This window comes from Elephantulus edwardii, unplaced genomic scaffold (assembly GCF_000299155.1).
Source record: "Elephantulus edwardii isolate Elephantulus edwardi_28Jun2011 unplaced genomic scaffold, EleEdw1.0 scaffold00012, whole genome shotgun sequence".
NCBI lineage: Eukaryota > Metazoa > Chordata > Mammalia > Macroscelidea > Macroscelididae > Elephantulus > Elephantulus edwardii.
The window spans coordinates 9,616,574-9,637,862 of NW_006399762.1; the positions used below are offsets into that span (position 1 = coordinate 9,616,574).

Here is a 21,289-nt window from a genome sequence, read left to right on the forward strand (position 1 = left end):
GCAGGAGAGGAAGGCCCTCTATGAGGTGGATTGATTCAGTGACTGGGGTAATTGAGATGGGAGTGTTAGAGACGGTGCGGTCGGCACAGGACAGAGCAGAGTTTAGGGCTATTGTACATAGGGTCGCTATGAGTCGCAGGCGACTTGACTGCACATAACAACAACAACATAACAAGAGGGTATTTCCCATTTTTCTTCTGTGATATTCTGGTGTATTCAAACCAGGTGGGAATCAGAGCCTTTGGGCTGGCATTGCAATACACTATGATGTCACTGGTGCTCCATGAATTACGTATCATGAGTCAGTTAGAGTTGTTGGAACCAATACACAGCTGACCTTTCAAGTGGGTTTTTGAAGCCATTATGACATAAGAGGAGACTTTACAACTTTATCCAGAAAATTGGCTGATAGATTTAAACCACCAGAGATGCTCTGTTCTTGGGTTATCAGGGCAACTCCTTACCGACTCTGGTACCAGAGCCTCCTGAATTACATTTAATTCCGGTAAATTTCACAAGAAATCAATGATGTATTCATATGGGTAAACTAACAGCATTTCATCCAACCTCCCTTAGGAATAATTTATAACCCTTTTCAATGTATACTTTTAAAAGTTCTATTGAATTTACTTAGTTTGATAATTATCACCTTTCTCAATCTATCATGATCTTCCCACTGGCCCAGACTTTGGTTTTCTTGTTATTAAGATGCAATATATATGGGAGGCTGTAGTTATTTTATCTTCTGCAACAAGTATTTCAGCTCCCCCTCAATTTCAGGAAAAAAGGTTGGTTCATCTCCATAGAGCACGGTGGTATTGATGATTCTCTCTCTGATCTTGATGTCACATGCCATATCCAAGCCATGATTTTTCATATTACCTGATATGCATCTGAGAACTGGAAAATGATTTTGGATGGCAGAAGAAGAATTGATGACTTTGAGTTGTGTTGCTGGAAAAGAATACTGAATATCACATGGGCTGCCAAAAGAACCAACAGTTATATTTTGGTAAAGATGCAACGGGAGTGCTCCTTGAAGTCAAGGTTGGCAAAGCTTCCTTATACTTTGGAAATGTTTCCAGCAGAGGCTATTCCTTGGAAAAGGATATAACGCTTGGAAGGGAGGAGGGTCACGGGAAGGGAGGAAGATCTCCATTAAGATGGATTGATATGGTGACTGCATCAATAGGCTCAAGTGTATCAGAGATGGTGAGGATGTCACAGGTTTCCGATCTATTGTTCATAGAGTCACTATGAATCATGCTCAACTCAATGGCACCTAACAATAACATCATCATCACCAGAATGTAGTTTTAAGGTATTTCCATTCCTCATAAAATCCTACTGAGCTCATTCTAGCCGCCACTATCAGCTTCTGATAGTACTGGTGTGCTTTCTGACTCCCAATTTTTTTTTCATATTCCTTTTTATAATGTGGAGTAGTATCACAATGTATGAATGTACCAAATTTTGTTAATCCACTTACCAGATATTGACAGACATTTAGATAACTTATAAACTTTGACTAGTATCAATAATGGTATGGGAGTCTATGAACATTCACTCGTTAAAAGGTATGTTTTCATTTTTCTTCAGCTGCATTCCTAGGAGTAGAACTAGTTTATATTTAACGTCAGTTAATTTTCCAAAAACTTCCAAACTGTTTTCCAAAGTGGTTATACATTTTACATTTCACTTGAAATATTTGAGAGTTCCAGTTTTGTCACATTCTTGTCAAAATTACTACTGTCTGAGTTCTGGAGGATGAACACCCTGATGTGTGTGTAGTGTGTTTTCACTTGCTTCCAAGAAAATGATTTTAAAGACTAAAGTGTGCCTGGTTCAGGTAATAGCCTTTTCAATCACTTGCTATGTATAGTATATGAGAGCTGGACAATGACTAAGGATGACAGAAGAAGAGTCACTGCCAATGAGCTGTGGTGTTGGAAAAGGGAATTGACTATTCCATGAACTACCAAAAGAATGTACAGCTATGTCTTGGAGAAATACCAGTCAGAGAGTTCCTTGGAGGCAAGGATGATGAAGTTTCGTTCTACATGCTTTGATCGTGTTGTTAGGAGGGAAAATTCATTGGAAAGGGACATCATGCTTGGAAAGGTGGAGTCAGCGACAGACAAGAAGAATCTCAACAAGATGGACTGACACAGTGAATACATCAATGGGCTCAAGTATGTCACAGTCGATCACGATGGAGCAAGATAGGGCAGGGTCTAGATCTGTTGTTCTTAGGATTGCTATGAATCGTAGTTGACTTGACAGCACCTTACCATGAAAATAACCTACCTATTGGCGAGTGGAAGAAAATTTTGGCAATAGTCTTTTGTAATGATTACAACAAAACCCCTCACTGGAGTAATAACATAGGCGACCACTATGAGTCAGAACTGACTTGACGGCAACAGGTTATAATTTCACATTATGCCAAATGATGTCCAGTGTATCTGGAAATGGATTTATCTTCATAATAAAGTATGAGGCAATGCAAAATGCTAATTTCTAGTTTAAGATTTTGTTTTATTTTTTAAAGAAAACACTCTAGTTGATACATTATTCATTCATAAAAAAATGACTATGTTTTTCTCTGGTCCTAACCTCTTGTGTCAATTTAGAGTTTGGCAGAGTTTGCTCCAAACCTAGCCTGAATGAATTTCAATCTTCCCTCCTCACCTTACTTGCTAAATGGTTTTTGGGTTAATTTTTCTTGGCCTCAGTTCTTCCACCTGAAAAAGGGAGCTTATATTACATACCATAAAGTGTTGTTTTGAGGCAAAATATGTAAAATGCATAAAACACATAACTATATCGTGATTTTAAAACACTATAATCAGTTGTAAAACCAAATTCATCATAAGAAATTGTTGTTAGGTGAACGAAAGACATGAACACTTGTGTAACTTTCATCCTTTCTCCAAGTTCATAGGGCTTCTGGAGGCAAGCTCTTTTGGAAGTGGATGCCACTCCTGCTTCCAAGCTTGAAAGGAGAATAGATAATTTTCTTCTCTTTCCTCTCTTACTGGTCTTAGGTGCTCTTTTACACTTACGCAGAAAAGCACTACATTTTAGTAAATCAATCGACAACATGGCTACTACTTTTTTTTGCCACTGAAAATGTTCTAATATGGCATGTTTCAAACTTACTCAGAATTAACTGGAAAAGAATGACTAATAAATGTTAACTTGGCTGCTCAACTCAACTCAGTAGTGTCAAGAAGAGGCCAACTCAGAGCTGATCTTTCAGCGGGTTTTCAGAGGCTGTATATCACACAGGAGGAGACTGTCCATCTTTCTCCCATGAAGGGGATTTGAGCTGCATGCTTTTGGGTTGGTTATTATCACTCCTTACCTACAGGCCACCAGATCATTATAAAAATTCATATAACACAGGTGCCAGGTTCAGATGCTTAACATCTGTAAGTTTAAAAACATCCAAGCTGGTCCTTGATGGCTAGGTAAAAATGTAGATGAATGTATTTCATTGTAAAATTGAAAGATGAAAAAAAAATCCATTTTATGCTATGCAAATTAGCATAATTCCTGGCTAAGCACAATTTTCCTTCAAATCACAGATAATAAAAAGGTTACAGTAATGTTAATGCAGCGACCTCTCCAAAGTACTGAAGAGCAACTATGTAAGTCTGGAGACTAAGGTATGCCTGATCCAGGCCATAGTTTTTGTAATTGTTTGCTATGCATCAGAGAGCTGGACAATGACTAGGGATGATAAAGGAGAATTGATGCCTTTGAGCTGTGATGCAGGAGAAGATTGTTGAATATACGATGGACTGCTAAGAGAGCAAATAGGTTCTTCCTAAAAAGGGTAAAACCAGGCTGCTCCTTGGAGGCAAGGATTCTAAATCTTTGTCAGATGGAGACAAGGATTCTGAATCTTTGTCTGACATACTTTGGACATGTTTCAAGGAAGGAACAGTCCTCAGAGAGGAACATCACTCTTGGGAGGGTTAAGAGACAGTGCAAGAGAAGAAGACCCTCAATGAGATGGACTGATTCAGTGATTTTTGGTAATGGGGGTAGGTGTGTCAGAGACAATAAGATTAGCACAGGATAGAGCAGGGTTTAGGGCTGTTGTATATAGGGTCACTATGAATCACAGGTGACTCAACAGCACATAACAACAACAATAACAAATGTCAATGCCTTAGGGCTATTTATAATTAAAAGAGTTCAATATTTTAATTAAAATGATAATATACTAACATACTTAATTGAGAAAATTCTCACTTATATTGTTTAAAATAAAACTATGACAAAACATATTCAAACTCACTAATTAAATCACATTTATTGATGATATTGCTGTTAAGTGCTATTGAGTCAACTCCGACTCATAATGACCTTGTTGTTGTGTACGGTTGAGTCTGAAGTGACACATAGCTGACTTCTGTTGGGCTTTCAGACACAGTTAATTGATCTAGAGGAGATTTCCCATCTTTCTTTAGTGGAGCAGCTGGTGGATTCAAACTGTGTGCCTTTGGGATTGCAGCACAGCTTCTTGCCACTAGGCCACTAGTGTTCCCTTAATGGTCTTTTTGTTGTTTACCACAGAGTTGGAACCAACCCGTAGTTGAGCCTCCAGTGGTTTTTCAGAGGCAGTTAATAATCTCTGTGGAGACTGTCCATACTTCTCCACAGAGCAGCTGGTGGCCTTGAACGGCATGCCTTTTGGATTGCAGCACAGTTTCTTGCCACTAGGCCACCAGAGCTCCCTCATAATGACCTTATGTATCATAAAACAGTTTTTTTGCTATCCACACAATCATTGTTATGTCTGAGCTCAGTGTTGTAGCTACTTTATAATGAGGACATTGTTAAGTCAGTTTTGAGACATGATAAACTATCTAGTGACTGAAATTGGAAAGTCTTGAACAAGTTCTTTAGTGATTATGCAAAAGAATAAATAATATTTGACAATAGAATTTTATTGCTGTTTTTCTTGAAAATAGTTTGATCCTACAATGTGTTGTGTTGAAGATAACAAGTTTATGTTGTTGTTACTTTGTACCATCAGATCAAAATCAATTCATAGTTGACCCTCCAGAGGGTTTTTTAGAGGCTGTAAATCACATGGGAAGGAGGAAGCTGCTCATATTTCTCCCATGGAGCAGCGCGTCAATTTGAATTGTGTGCCTTTGGGTTGGCAGCACAACGCATTAGCATTAAGCCACCAGAAGGAGAGAACTGTTTAAAAGGGATATATAATTAGGTATTATTGTCATGACAGGATTCCAGAACGAAGGCTTCATAGTGGAGTGGACTTGGAGGGAGGGATTGTATAACAACGGAAGAATTTTTCTTTTACTTTTCAAAGAGAAGAGCTAACGGGGAGGTGGGGGGGAATTGGGCAGGGAAAAAAGTGCAACAATGAATGAATGGAAATCCAAAGTCTCTGTAAACTTTCATCAAAATGAGTAAAAAAAAAAGTAATAAAAATTTGATAACCTTTCATGCCAAGATTGCATGATAAAATCTGTGTATGGATATAAATTCATTCTTTAATTCTATTGTGTCCAAAGGACTGAATTTATATAGTTAAGAATTTCAGTCTGTTTTAACTTACCACACTCTTAGAAAACTTTAGACAATTTTTGTTTTTAACTAAGTAACAGTCTTTGCTATCACCAGCAAAAAAATCAGTAAGTTATATCAAAGAGTACACAGGATCTTTTGTCAACTGGTATAATATGGCATTTCTGAGAACTCATATTTCTGTTTCCCTCAAGATCCTCAATATTTTCAAAGTACCAGTGAAGCAACTCTAAAAAGAATTACTTAGCTAAAAGTAAGTAAATTGTGAAAGCAAGGTGCACATAAACATAACAAAGGGCAAGAGGTTAAGGAGAAATAATATAGACCTAAAACCATGACATGGAACTTCCGAATATTTTACAAGTTCACTGCTGGTTTTTTTAAAGGCCCACCAGGCCAGCTGATGACTGACAAGAAGATAAAAAAAGAAACTGGGTAGAAGTACATTATCTCTAGCAGCATGATGAGGGCTTGGGTAAACACAATGAGACTGGCAGTTTCTAAAACTACACATGTCTCATCTTCTGCTTGCCCACTGAGCCCCCAACCAAGTTAGAGAATAGTATAATGGGCAGTTTTAGCCAAATACATCTCAAGTGCGAAGTGCCCCACCGTTCTTTATATACAGCACAATGCCTTAGTATTAATACTCTTTAACACTGCATTTTCTCAGTAGTGGAGACAAATAAAAAACTTACTGTTGAGCTGGAAGCAGAGGGGACAAATACATAGCACGGAAGTCAAGGACCATGCCATCAAGAAAAGGGATTATGTCTTTATAGATTACTTCACTCCTTTTTTCATGATATACAATGCTTTGCTATATAGTAGTCTACCAAAAAGTCCCAAAGATAAACCAATAGAAGTAGAAAACTGTTTAGAAAAGAAAAATCTTCAGTTCTCTCTAAGATGCTTAAAAGGATAAAAAGCAGAAAGTGAACTTGAATTTCTAACTGCAAGCTAAAATCACTCAGATTTCTTTAAGGTCAAGTTGAATGTTAAATACGTAAGGCTAGTTGTCTGTATTGGTGGTAGAATTAAACTCTAATGGTACTCAAGGTATAGAAAACACATGGATCAGAGGTTAATAGTAAACAACAAAGCAAATGACTCTGAATCTCAATTCAGAAGCTCCATACCCCAAAGTATCACCAAACTAAAATTACTCTCTTACATGCCACGCATGTAATATGTACAAAATAAAAGCTGTGCCTGATGGTGTCCTGCCAATGTTTTACTCTACAGAAGGGTAGAAAGTAAAGGAACTTGCCTCTCACTTACTGAGAAATAAAATAGATGAATACTATAATAGTCCTTTTTTTTAAAGACTCAGTCTACAAGCCTAAAATAATAAAAAAATAAATAAAGAGTTAGACACCATGGTCCATTCAACTTAGTATCTTCCAGAAGCTCCATGAATAGACCACAGATACAAACATGTTTCTCATGGCCAAGCATTATAAATGGACCAAAGTTTTATTTAAAACATGAAATGGAGTCTAGAGCCAAGATTATGGTGACAGAGGAGAGGCATCTACGATACAAAAGTGAAGTAAGGGCTTACACTCAGGCAATGACAGATCCCTAAAGATTGAGTGCCTCCTTCACTTTGGCATCCTAGTGCTTCTCCCTTCACCATCCTCTTGGTTCTGGTGGGGTCAAACATTTACGCACATGAGAGGGAACTGGTAGCAGAAGAAAAAACCAGCCCTGTAATTGGTCAGGCCTCTGAAAGAAAGGAAGAATAATAATAGTGGAGCCCTTTCTCCTAGAAGTTACCTACTAACAATTTCTTACTATTGTTGTTCTTGTCAAGCACCTGCTGAGTCACCTAACTCACTTCTTACTACATGATAATATTTCTGGAAATCATATAGTGGAGAAAAGGGTCAGTTTATAAGTAGGTAGTTCATCTTTAGGGAGCTCTGAGTGACTTAGTGGTTAGGAATTACGCTGTCAACCCAAAGATATGCAGTTTGAATCCACCAGCTACACCTCAAGAGAAAGATGGGCAACTTACAACAATACAACAACACCAACTGTTCATCTTTATATTTACAATAGGCCTTCAAATCTTTTGGGTATACTCAGTTTGTATCTTCTTACATATTAGGTAGTCTCTTTTAGAGTTAGATGTTGGTTTTAAGATTTGCAACTGTTTTGATCTTCTAATTTCCTTCTGGAGAAACCTTTTAATCTGGTATCATGAAATGATTCAAAAGCAAAGCCAGGGGACAGCACAAATGCAAGCTCACTGCATTTGAACGGGGTATGATTCACAGCACCCCTCCATCAGGTTTCCAAGGCTTCAGATTGTAACTGGAAGAAAGAGCCCATCTATCTTCTGGAGGCCTGCTGGGGGATTTGAACCACTGCAGGAGGACAGCCTTTGACTTAGTAATGCAATTCCCTATGGACTGTGCCACTAGAGATCTAGTCAGGAGTCAACAGAGGTTTCATTGCATTCTTTGTGATATTACTGAAACTTTTTTTTAAGTAGTTAATGTCAAAATGGTAAGTAATCACTTATATAACAGAACAGAGTTTTGGCAGCTTTTTGGTGAGGAGTTGTGCTGCCAACCTAAAGAAAGAAGGCACAAGGTATGAATCCATGTGCTATGCCTGAGAAAAATGGGCAATCTCATCCCATGTGAATCTCTGAAAAAGTGCTGGAGGGTTAGCTATGGGTCACTTCCAACTCGATGGTACTTAACAATAACAACAACCTGTAAGGAAAGAGGTTGGATTGATCCTTGGTAGTGCAACAGTTAAGGGCATGGCTGCCCAAGAAAAGTTGGCAGATGGAACCCAGTCAACAACTCTGCAAGAAGAAGACCTCGTGATCTGCCCCATAAAGATTATAGCCTAGAACATCCTAGAAATAAGCCATGCTCACTACTGTTGAGTTGGTTCTGACACAGCAACTTGCCATTAATTTCCCAGGCCATACATCTTTATTTATATGCTTGTATTTCTTCTGTGGAACAGCTGGGATTTAAACTACCAATCTTTTGGTCGGTAGCTTGAACCAAGTACAGAAATTATTATTTTTTGTGTGTGTGTACCCTCAAACTGGATCTGACTGGTACAGGAGGAGCTTGTCCCTCCTTCTCCAGCAGAGCGTCTGGTAGATTTGAACTGCATACCTCTGGGGTTGCAGCGCAGCTTTTTGCCACAAGGCCACCAGAGATCCCTATTTTTTTTTAAACATGAGAATCTCCTCAACAACAAGGAAACTTAACAACTGAATACCAAATTTTAATTTCTTTAAAAACAGTTTCGTTAAAACTTGAATCACTTCACTAGAATAAACTTACGTTAAAGCTTCAGAATAATTATAATGAGGCGACACTCCCAAAAACTTCTGTACTTCATCCATCACTGTAGCTGGATCGGTTCTCAGCTGTTGCCCGTCGATAATTAACAACTGCATTACAAAAAAAAAAAAAAAAGCAAAGTATGTTAAGCTGTACAGTGAAAAAATTCTACACTCTGATCTTACTCAGTATGAAACAGAGTCCTGAGGGAATTGAGATAGCCTGCTGTTAGATTTTGCCAGGTAATTCTCATTAATGACCTGGAATAATAAATAAATCACCCCAATTAAATGCTTTCATATTTTATAATCTGAGAAGTACTGTAGTCACCATGAAAACAAGTGATTTGAACAGAACAAGAGAGTTTAGAATGTGGCTCCAAAATGACAAATGGAAACCACGGATACAAACAAATCAAACAATGAATCCATCACTCAAGCTGGAAAGGAGTGCAGATGAATGTCAATAATAAGAACAGGTGTAATGAGATGGAAGGGGTATTCATCATGCTTCCTTTTAGGAGTGGCAATAATAATGTTTTTTTTAACTTTCTTTTTTATTTCTAAGGGCATTAGAGCTAGGTTTAGTTTAGGGTTAGGATTGAAGTTGGGGTAAAAATTAAGATTGGGGTGGTCTTGGGGTTAGGTGTTAGTTTAGGGTTAGTGTTAGCATTATGGATTATATAGTTTTAAGACGTTCAATTTGTCTTTTTTGGAGAAAATGGGCAATCTTCTCCCATGTGATTTATTCCCTCTGAAAACCTGCTGAAGTGTTAGCTATGTATTGATACTGTGGATGGCACACAACAGCAGTCTATTCGGAGAAGTTAATATGCAGAGCACCAGCATGAGGCCAGAAGTTTCACAATAGATTAAAGGAATGTAAGAGGGAATGGATACAGTAAGACAAGATGTCAGGCGATTGTTAACAGAAAACCACAAAATCTGCAATGGAATCCTTCTCCATATTGTCCCCTAATGCAGAATTCTGTTTCGTTTAAACCAGCAATGTCCTGTTCTTTGATCACTGACTGCTTTACACTGGCCCTGTGGCCTAGTGGCAAGAAGCTATGCTGCAATCCCAAAGGAACATGGTTTGAATTTACCAGAGACTCCATGGGAGAAGGATGAACAATCTTCTCCTGTGTGATTTACAGCCTCTGAAAACCCAGTGGAGGGTTAGCTATGAGTTGGTTCTGAATGGACAGCACACAACCACAACAACAAGAGGTAGCAGAGAGCTCTGGTGACCTAATTTGTAGGAGTTACCCTGCTAACCAATTACATTCCTCTCCTATGGTTCTAATCTATCAGTAACTCCTCTGGAAAAAGGAGGGTAATCTCCTCCAGTGCAAAAACTTGCTAAAGGGTCAGCTATGAGTTAGCTCTGACTCAACAAGGAGAGAGAACACAAATATATGGTACCTTATCACTTGCATTGTGGCTGATGTGACGGAAGAATGGTATTTTTATTTAGCTTTAACATCAAGTAGTCATATGTGGTTAGTGATTATACTAATCAGATGTGTGGTTTTAGAAACACATGCATATGCCACACTGGTGTGACTGGACTGCTTATTGCAAGACACGGTAGGGGCTGATTTTATATTCTATTTTATAAAATACCCGGTGAAACAGAGGAACAAAGAAGCTAAGAACAATATAAGACTTATGAAAAATTGAGCAAAACGGCTCAAAAGGAAAACAGCCGCATTTAATTAAGTAAAACATGATTTGCCTTCTTTGGTTAAGAGGTTCTCAAGCTTTCTTCTCAGAATAAGAATCAGGGCCCTCAGGGATTTGAAGCATTTTATAATCATGAAAGATATGCACCAGAAAATAAAGCTTGGAGAATTATCCTGAAATACTCTTAGGAAGAAATTAAACAGCTTTCCTACCTCTGCTTATCTATTATTCTTTGGTGCAGTCTCATTATTTACAGCTAAAGAGTAAAAAGCTAGTAATGTTTTAATGAGCAAAAATTTCCTTTTTCCTAGAGGCAAAGTCATCAGTGTAATGAGATTGTAACACGGTGTAAATTCTTATTGCTGAGTACCTGAAAGGGAGGGAAATAAACAAGCCATCGCTCGATGTGGCTGGCATACCACCCAGGGACCAAACATCTCTTCTGCAAGGCTCTAAGCTCGGAGGGTGCATGGGGACCGGCTGAGATCACTTCGTAGAAGCTAAACTTCAGAGCTGCGGGGTCTTCATGCGATCGCTGATGCTATGATGAAAAGGTAGATAATTAAACTAACTGGAACCATAGGCATAAATAATTAAAACTCAATTTTTGTGACAAGTCTCAAAGATAAAGGAGAGTCTCACTGCTAGAGTGTTACTTGTTTTCCAATTAATAAAGGATGAAAATACTTGCCATCAGGAAGGCAGTTATGACAATGCTGAGAGTGTATTGTTGAGAACGTACTTGGTGGGGAGTAATTTTTAGAGAGAGGGTTTTTCAACTTTCTGAGCCCATTTCCTTAGTGTATATATTCTAGAAGTAAACTTTTGAACCTGCATTAATGCCCCCTTTTCAGCCCATGAACAAGCCAGTTAGTAAGTCCAGTGAGTATCCATAATGCATAAAACACGCTCCTCGTTCTGCCAAATAGTTTTGCTCCATCTAGCAAAGCAGTTTTTGATTAGAAAAGCTCTATCGGCTACTTTAAATGGAGAAACTACGGAAAATTCTGACATGCACATTATCTGAAATTCACAGCTTTTATCATATATTACCTGGCATCTAAAAGCCAATATTATCTTATCTAATGGTAACCTTTGCCATGAATCAGAACCATTTGTTGTGTAGAAAATGCAGAAAGCAGCAACCCAAATAGCAAAGTGTTTCATAATGGCTCAGGCTCAGGCCCCATGAGTTTGAGGAAATCACCTTTTCCTTAAATTGACCAATAAATATTCAGGCTTAGTGGTGGTTTTGTGGATGTTTACCACATCTCACTGAATAGCAAGACTCTTGCAACTGGGATTCAAATTAGTACACTACAAACTCAACTGGACTTGTTGAGGCCTGCATTTTGCCATTGTGGAGTCATTTATTTGCAATACTTAGGATGCTTTGTTAGCTTGCAGCCTTGAGATTTCATTTCTAGTAAATTCTCAATTTTTCAGGGGCTAAGTGGTTGCCAAGCTGCAATTTTCTTCCTTCTCTTTGAGTCAATTAAGGCTTATTTCTCTTTTCTCCAGACACCTGGTAAAAAGAAGTAAAAAGCCCAAAATCAAATCAATCAATTTGCAATTGCTGTATATTTTTATTTTAAAAATTGGCTCTAGGAGTCTGGCATAAATGATTAGCACAGAATTGTGGGTAGTCATGAATTTCAGCTGTCTTAGGTGTCTCCTGAGCCCGCCATGCAGATTATTATCAATACGCCTGTTGAGGTTTCCATCTGCTTCGTATGGCCTTCCCAGCCATGCTGCCTCCTTCCCTGATAACCCCTTCTTCCTCTCGTGAACCTGTAAAAATTGCTTCCGTTAAAGAATAAAAGGAGCTAGTGCTGAGAAACCTTATTCTCTAAAATCACAGGTTGTCAGGAGCTTTGCTGTTGGAAATCCTGTAAGTGAAAATGGAGTGTGCCCTTTTAAAGCCTGAAGGATCTGAGCCGTACAGACCACTTTACCAGGGAGGCAGCCTTGATTTTCCATCAGGTGCAGAATTTCAGATAAGAAGTTCGTGGACACAATATTCCTCTTTCTATTTTAACTTCGTAGTTTCCAAGAAAATAGAATCTTTAGTCTGTTTTTCGGCCCTGCCCTGATGCTAACACCTTTGCATGCTTCTCTCCCACATTTTTTGGTGTTGTGCAGCACATTCTTTCATTTTTAAACCTACTTAAATATCTCCCCTCACAAATTCTATAACAACTTTATCCATCTCTTCCCTTCTTGAGGGAAACACCCATGGTATTCAGGCGCTCTTGTACTGCTCTGTTAATAAACCTAACTTTATGTCTTGAGATTTGCCCTGATGGTCATGATCATATGGAAACTCTAAACATTGATTCAGTAATAAAATACTACGAAAAGATTTTTTTTTTGCGTTATTTCAGTTGACCTATTAAAGTAAAATGCATTTGATGTATAGAAATTTATTATTAAAGTCTTTGTTCAAAGTTATTGTTTCTATGCTAATTTCTAATCAGAAACAATGAAGGAAACAAAGAGGCTTAGAGCAAGGTTGAAGCAGAGATGAAGAATTCTTACATTTAGCTCTGTTGTTAAGTGGCTCTTTTTCTGCTCTTATTTCTGTATGTCAGCAAACAGACCTTCTCATATAAATCTAATAAGCAGACCTGTCCTGTAAGATTTTCTAGGGAGCTCTGGCATAATGTGTGGAGAGTTATGCTACTAACCCATAGGCTGCATCTCTCTAATGGTTTGATCCACCAAGGGGTCTCATCAGTACAAACATGGGCAGTGTCCTCCCATGTGATTTATCGCCTCACAGACCCAATGGTGGGTTAACAGTGAGTTGATTTCAACTGAAGAGAAGCTGGTTTTTGGGTTTTAAGTAATCCTTATGGGAAGAGATCACCAGGTCTTTTCTCCAGCAAAGCCACTGGCGGGTTCAGACTGCGGACTTTTAGGTCATTGCCCTTCTAGAAGCTTTTTTAGAGCAGGATCAGCTATTTTCCTGTCATGGTGAACTGATGTGAAAGGCCTGGTACACTATTGAAAATCAGTCAATAAAATAGCCTGATCTGCAACCAATTGTAGAGATAGATAGGAGTGGACAGCATTTAATTCTCACGTGCACAAGGCGCCATGAGTTGAGTACATCAATAGCAGCTAATAAGAACAATTTGTTGTATTGTTGTGTGCGAATGGTCTCACAGCAGACCCACCAGCAGCTTTTCAAAGGTTTTCAGAAACTATAAAATACACAGGAGGAGACAGCCCATCTTTCATGCCTTTGGGTTGGTAGTGCAACTCGCCAAGCCAACCAGCCTGAGGTCAAACTACAGTAAACTAGTAAAGTACAGGTCAAATTCAGTTTCCTGCATGTTTCTGAAAATAAAGTTTGGGGAGAACACAGCTTTGTTTATCTATTTGCATACTGCCAATGGCTGCTTTCATGTTACAACTGCACTATTACAACAGAGACTAGATGACCTACAGCACCTGAAATATGTACTCTGTACCTATAAAAAAATTTGCCATCTTCTATTTTAGAGAATCGATCATAATCAATCACATTATCTCACTCAAAATCGTGATAACAACACCAATGCTATATGTTTTAGATAAAAAGCAGTGATTTTAATAATAATGTTTTACACGGATATGGATACACAGATATACATATAACTTCATGATTTTATTACATTAAGAAAAAAAGCAATTAGGTGCGTTGAAGGAGATGGTGAAGGAATTAGGAAAGATCTGGTGGGAATCTGAAAAGATGGGGTAATAGTGGACACAGATCACTGATGATTAATTTTATAACACACAATGCAAATGAAAAACAAACAAACAAACAAAAACCACTTCCTTAAAAAAAAACAAACAAAAAAACAAAGGATGCAAAATTAATTCCATGAGGTTGTTTGGTGTTTACTCCCCTCCCTGGCAGAGTTTAACATACATCAGAGAGAAAAGTCAAAAGGCATAGGACAAACAATAAAGCGTAGAATGTTAAAAAATAAGTAATAAAAAACACTGTGCCAACAAGGAAAATAAAAAAAAAACCAGAGAAAAGTTTGTTCATTTTTCTGCAGTTGCTAAACAACTAGCAAATGTTTTCTCACAATCCTGAGGTGATGGTTACTGCTTAAAAACTATCCCTCATTCTCAAAACTCCATTTTTATATAAGACTGTGTTTATCTTCTGGAACTGGTTGGATTTGCCTTACCTGGTACCATGAGTATGCGCGGTCTGATGGATCAATGAGGATGGTGATGATTTTGGCCTTGGGCACGAGAGAAGCAGCTCTTTTAGGAGCTTCCTCTGAGTGGAAGTAATTGGCACTCTTCTCAAACAGAAAGTCAGTGGTGACATTAGATGGGACTGGGAAGAAATCCATATACCTAGAAAAAGGAATACTTTTTCTCAAAATAAGATTCTGGTTTTCACTCTTGCTCTGGTGACTGAAGATATTAATGGTGTCCCACAAAGTCATTTGTTTTATAAACAAATATCTTTTCCTTTAAGGCATTTCCTATGTAATTAGCAAGAAAAAAAATGCAAAGTGCTAACAACATATTTTGAAATTATTTTTTTTCTAAATACGTTTTTTGGTTTGGCTTTCTATCAGGGAAATAAGGCTGAGTGATAACAACATCATTGTAGAAAGATAGTGATCAGATGGCAATAATTAATCTAACTCTCTAAAATGTATGCGGATACAGAAATATAGTAGAGAGGAAAAAAAATCTATGAACTCAGCCAAAAAGAAAGTGTGAGAAAAATAGATATTCTCAGTTTAAAGATATTTTAAAAAGATTTTGGCAAAATAGTTTTTTGCTTCATCAGCACAAAAATCGTTTCCACTCTCATTAGTATGTATATCAATGTTATAAGCAAACATACTGCTGTTTAGTTGTTTCCAACTCCTAGGAGCCCTTGATCAGATTTCTGAGAGTGAGGGAACAGACTGCATCATCTTTCTCCAGCAAAGCGGCGGGGGATTTGAAGTGCTGACCTTTTGGTTAGAAGCCAAATATGGAATGCTACATCAACAGGATTCCTTGCTGTTGTTAAAGTCAGCCATAAAATACTAAACCCATAATAGCTCGCATATAATAAAAACTATCTATTTGCTCATTTCCTTGTTATTTGTAGCCATGTCCTATTTGGAATAATTCTAAGTAATTAAAAATACATAAATATTTCCAAAACTTTACAAAATTTCCCAAAACCTGAACTAGTTTTCTTGGTGAGAATTTAAGTCATCGGTACAGTGAAAGTGAGGATAGCTTGTTGGCTCGAGGATTCAAACAAAGGACACAACAGATTTTGTTTAATGATCCACCTCTCTAGTAGTTGTCAAACAGAATTAATTCAGCATATAGTAGTAGTGGTTTCTGAAGTGATAGATACTTTTTAGAAGAAAAAGGGCCCAATTGGAGAGAATATACAAATTTAATACCCAACAAATTTTTTAAAAATTTGATAATGGCTTGCATACATTTATATACATTGTGTTTCACACATTCCTTCATTCACATTGTGTTTCATACAATCATTTCCAAACATTCCAGTTTATAAAACTAATCACCATAGATTGATCTATGGCTACTATCACCTCATCTTTTCAGGTCTACAAGAGATCTTTCCTATCACCTGCTACTTCTGCCCTCCAGACTCTGCCACTCAGTGATTTCCCCCTCTTCCCATCCTCAGCCTCCCCACATTTTCTCCTCCTCCCTTTGAACTTTTATACACATCTTATTAGTTATCATTATATTTTTATAATTGTTTTATGTAGTACTTGTCCTTCTGAGGCTGTCAGTTCACACAACATAATTGTCTCTAGCCTTTCACATGCTATCATTGCTTCTGAGTCCTGCATAGTATTCCATCATGTAAATGTACCACAATTTCTCAATCTGTTGATGGACATTTGGGCTGTTTCCATTTCCTTGCTATTGTGAATAATGCTGCTATAAACACTGGTACGCAAATCTCCGTTTGTGTCTCACTTCTATTTTCCTCATGGTATATTTCTACTAGGAGAATATCTGGGTCATATGGAATTTCTGTGATAATCTTTTTGAGAAAATGCCAAACTACCTTCCAGAGTGGTTGTACCATTTTACACTCCCACCAACAGTGCATGAGAGTTTCATTATCTCCAAATCCTCTCCAACTTTTGCTTGTTGGCCTATTAAACTTTGCCATTGCTACTAGGGTTAGATGGTATCTCATTGTGGTTTTGAATTGAATCTCTTATTGCCAGTGAATCTGAGCATATCCTTCATGTGTCTGTTGGCTATCTTAATGTCCCCCTTTCAAAAGTCTTTCCATGTATTTTTCCCAGTTTGTCTTTTCCTTCTGGAGGCCCTGTAGTATTCTATAAACTTTCATTATGACTTCCTTGTCTGAGATGTCATTGTCAAATTTTTTTTTCTTACTAGATTTTCTTTTCATTCCACTGGAAAACGTTTTTGACATACACAGGCATTTACTCTTTAGAAGGTATTCATTAATATTATGCTCTCTTGGTTGAGCATTTCTGGCTGTATTTGCCAATTTCCTCCATTTCAATTTTATTGTTTCACACAGTAGTGTTGTGTAGTTTTCTTTATAAAGGTCTTTTGTGTCTCTAGTTAGGTTTACTCCCAAGTATCTCAATTTGTTGCTGGCTATTATATATGGTATTGCTTTCTTAATTTCCTTTTCTGAGTCTTCTTTGTCATTATAGAGGAGTCCCACTGAATTTTGTATATTGTTCCTATATCCTGCCACTTTACTAAATTGGCCTATTAGATCTAACAAGTGTTTTTTTTCTTGTTGTTCAGTCCTACACCCAAGAAATTTTTCTTTTTCATAATACTAGTCTTATTATTAAAACAATGACTCATTCTCTTAAGTTCATAAGTTTCATTGACTTATGCCACCAAAAAAAGGCTCAGTAACTATGGACCAAAAATGTCACTATATGATTCACTTATATGATATTATTTTTTTTACAGTATGCTGATTTTCTTTTAGTCGTAGCATATGAAAAATTGTCTGGTAAGATTCCAATTGTTAACATATTGCAAAGTTTGGCTGGTGCAACAAAGTGCTGTCTTGAGACTGAGCAGTAAAGAAATAATTTTATGTTTTCTGCAAATTGCCTTGTTAATGTCTTTCTGAAATCCTTTAAGGGGGAAAGATATGCAAAAATGTCTGGAAAGCTTGCTCTTCTCTGTTTTGGTGTATATTCTATTTCTAGAAAAAAAAACAATAATTAGTTAATATTTCATATAGAAGCTCATACCTATTTCAGGGATATTAATGTTATCCATGCAAACTCTGGTGGCCTAGGGGGTTGGGAATTGCACTGCCAACCCAAAGGTGGGTGGCTGGAATAGACAGCTGCTCTTCAGGAGAAAGATAGACAGGAGAAAAGATTGCCTTTAACAGTCTCTGAGTATCTGTTGGTGGGCCAGTATGAGTTAGTTCTGACTTGATGCCAATGAAGAGGCAGTTTCGGAAGGTTATCCCAAGTGTCTAATGATATCATACTTATTCTAAGCTTGTCTCAGGTTTGCTTTCATAGAAAGCTTTAAAAAAATCACAAAAAACGATAAAAGGGGCTGACATCACATAATTTTTAGTTTTTAAAAATGATCCTATCTTTCCAGAAGTCCTCTATTCTGAAATAGTTTAGGTGTCGATAAGCTTCAGAAGAACTTCTAGATGGATCTTGGATGTATAATCTGTTGATTTTTTTCCCCCTAGCTCCAAAGGCTCCTGGAGGAGGCTCCTGTTTGCTTTTATGCCCTATATATTTCTTATACAGTATCTGACACTGAAAAATGTTTGAATAATAAAAGGAATTCAACTTCAGATTTTCAGGGCAGGACTTGGAAGTCAAATAGAAGCAAATTTGGAGAATGTAAATGTAGTTAAAGAGCTGGCAAGCAGACTAGAGTTGATGGATTAGTAATGATGGAATCAAAAGTAAATATTGTATCACTTAAGTTTTGCTGTTTCAATGAGATATCATGTCAACATTTTTTGAAACAAAGATGTGCTTTATTGGTAACGTTATATGATTATATACCCAGGGCCTAGGTTGACCTTGAGTATTTCTAAATAATTTTACTCAAAGTCAGATATTTAGAAGTTCTAAGTACTAAAAGGATTTTCAGTGTCAATAATAATAATAAATAATAATAATAACAATAATAATAAACCATAAGCATACTGTTTACATGTATTCCAAATGAAAATATTTTCCTCAGATCTACTGATCAGAGAACTTTAAGATTTTACCAAAGACAAACCTCTCTCCTCCTCCACAACACCCCCTACTTTTGCTTATGCTGTAAAGTTTGTCCTTAGGCTAGCTGTTGGTTAATGCAATGTTGATTTTATGTAATTCACCAATAAAAAGGAGATTCATGTATTCACAACAGTTACTTGTGCCTGGGCTAATTCTTTAAGTGACCCTGGCCTCTAACATACATTATATTTGACCTCCTGGTGTTATGGTCCCAAAGGGACTTTTGAAGTGCTGACAACTTCACAGAGAGGCAAAGCTGGCTGAGTGAGGACTGACTGTGTGATCTTGCTGACTGCCACCCTATAGTTATTGCCAACAGAGTGTCATTTACTATCATTTATTTGTGGTAATTCCCTTTTATAAACATAGAGTCTCAATCAAAAATGTATGCATTTGAGATGTATTTATTAAGTTAAAATTAAAACCTTTCATTTCTCTTAAAACTCTGCATATTTATAATCGTCATCTTCTAAAAACAATGTAAGGAGAAAGAACTATTTTTTTAATATTGCTTCCATTACAGTGACTATTTGCTGATTTTGTCTATGATCATCTTGATCTTAGTTTTAATATCAGTCAAATGCATCAATTCTGAAGGATGTGAATACTGGATTCTCCTTTACCTCAAAAGCCGTTTTTAATCAGTACTTTTTAGTCCTTACAATAACATCACTTTATTTGATTGTACTATTAGTCTACATATTGGAGTCAGTGGTTAAACAATTGTTGAGTGGTTGACAGTTTCATTAGTCTCATGACTATTATTTAATATCGCACAATTAATCAACAAAATTACTATATAGTTAATATAGAATTAGTAGTGAAAAATACAAGTACAATTTATGCAAACCTTATTAAGTGGTAAAATTATACTCAATCCAGCTTTATTTTTGTTTGCATTGAGAATTCTTTCCATTCATTAGGTTTTGAGGAAGCTGACATTTTCTAAGGGGCAATTTGATGACAGATGTTAATATATATATGTAACTATGACAAGCACATGGAAATGTTTACATTCATGCTCTAGAATTATTTTTAAGACTCTACTCTTTTCTCTACTTTGCATTATTCCTTAGAGATGATATTTGTAGATTCAGTTTATGATTGAACTGTTAGTTTCCACCATCCAATTCTACTACATTGGTCTATTCTATATATATTAGTGGTTTTTTGACAAATAATTTAAAAAGTATTATTTTCCTAAGATGTTTTTATGTATTCTTAATTTTAATTCAAAGGAAAAAATTACATTTCTTATATTAATGATAAGGTTCTTTAGACTTTACTACTTTACTGTTCATATATTGCTTTTCTAACTGTATTTATTTACTTACTTATTTTTAGTCACCTATGCCTTAGCAAAATAGAAAATTATGTATGTGGGTTATAGCAACATTTATAAAAAGTATAAGAGACATCTGAACAAATTTTCTTAAAAATAAGAATAAAATACTAGGTAATAAGATTCTTCTGTGACTTCACATCTGAACTAAAAAATGCCATTTGAAATAACACTGAGGCCTCTTATATCAAGAAGATCCTTCACAAACTGAGATTGGTCTGTTATAAATAATTCCTGCACTTTTTCATGTTATTCTATCAATTCACAATGACTCAGAGAATCATTTTATTTGTGGTATAAAGACATGTTTATCAATATTAGTGCTAATTTTATACTGTGTACAGTACATATACTTTTAGATTTATACTAATAACCCATCTTACCAATCAATCCCCCTGTGGTAGTTATTTCTATTAAAGAACTGTACCTCCTCAAAGGTTTTTGGGCTGGGGGAGTTACTAAGGATGGAAGGATGCATAACCAGGAACAAATACAAAGCTGTGGTACCTGGAAAGACAAGAGAAGTTTTAGAATTGAATGAAAGTGTAATCTTGTAATATTAGCAGTTCAAAGTAATTATTCAAGGAAATATTACAGTGACCCAAATAGATATATTATAAATTCTAGATGAATTCAATTTATTAGATACAGAGTACTTTAAACATATTAAATAAAAAAAATAAGAGTTAGTGTAGTGTGAGAAGAGGCTTGTTGCAGAGTATAAGGAAACTACATTTTACAACCAATTCAACCACTGACTTATTCTGTGACTCTAGGTTTCAATTTTCTCTGTCTTAATTTTCTTTTCTTTCTTTAAATTGTGATTTTAATGAAAGGCTGTTTGTTGTTGTTTTTTTTAAATTGTGACTTTAACATAGATTGGATTTTTATTCATTCATTCTCCTACATTTTCCTCCTTATCCCCCACCCCAATTCATTTTTTTAAAAAAATTATGTCATTGTTGCAAAATTTCATCCCTACCCCCACCCCTTAGAGCCTATGGTGATGAAAGAAGAAGTTCAGGCTGCTTTGAAGGACATGGCCAAAAATAAGGCTCCAGGATTGGTGGTATACCTATATGCAGAACAGATTAACCGGGAGGCTGG

At 36.6% G+C, this 21,289-nt stretch overlaps 1 protein-coding gene across 1 annotated transcript in view; it reads right to left on the minus strand.

The window, feature by feature from the left end:
* Positions 1–21,289, minus strand: part of NDST3 (N-deacetylase/N-sulfotransferase (heparan glucosaminyl) 3) — a 380,811-nt gene that overhangs the window by 25,705 nt on the left and 333,817 nt on the right. The window contains exons 9-12 of the mRNA XM_006881068.1: positions 20,566–20,689; positions 14,758–14,932; positions 10,941–11,111; positions 8,886–8,995 (exon numbers count right to left, since the gene is read on the minus strand). Of these exons, the coding sequence (XP_006881130.1) occupies positions 8,886–8,995; positions 10,941–11,111; positions 14,758–14,932; positions 20,566–20,689 (580 nt within the window). The remainder of the gene's footprint in view (positions 1–8,885; positions 8,996–10,940; positions 11,112–14,757; positions 14,933–20,565; positions 20,690–21,289) is intronic.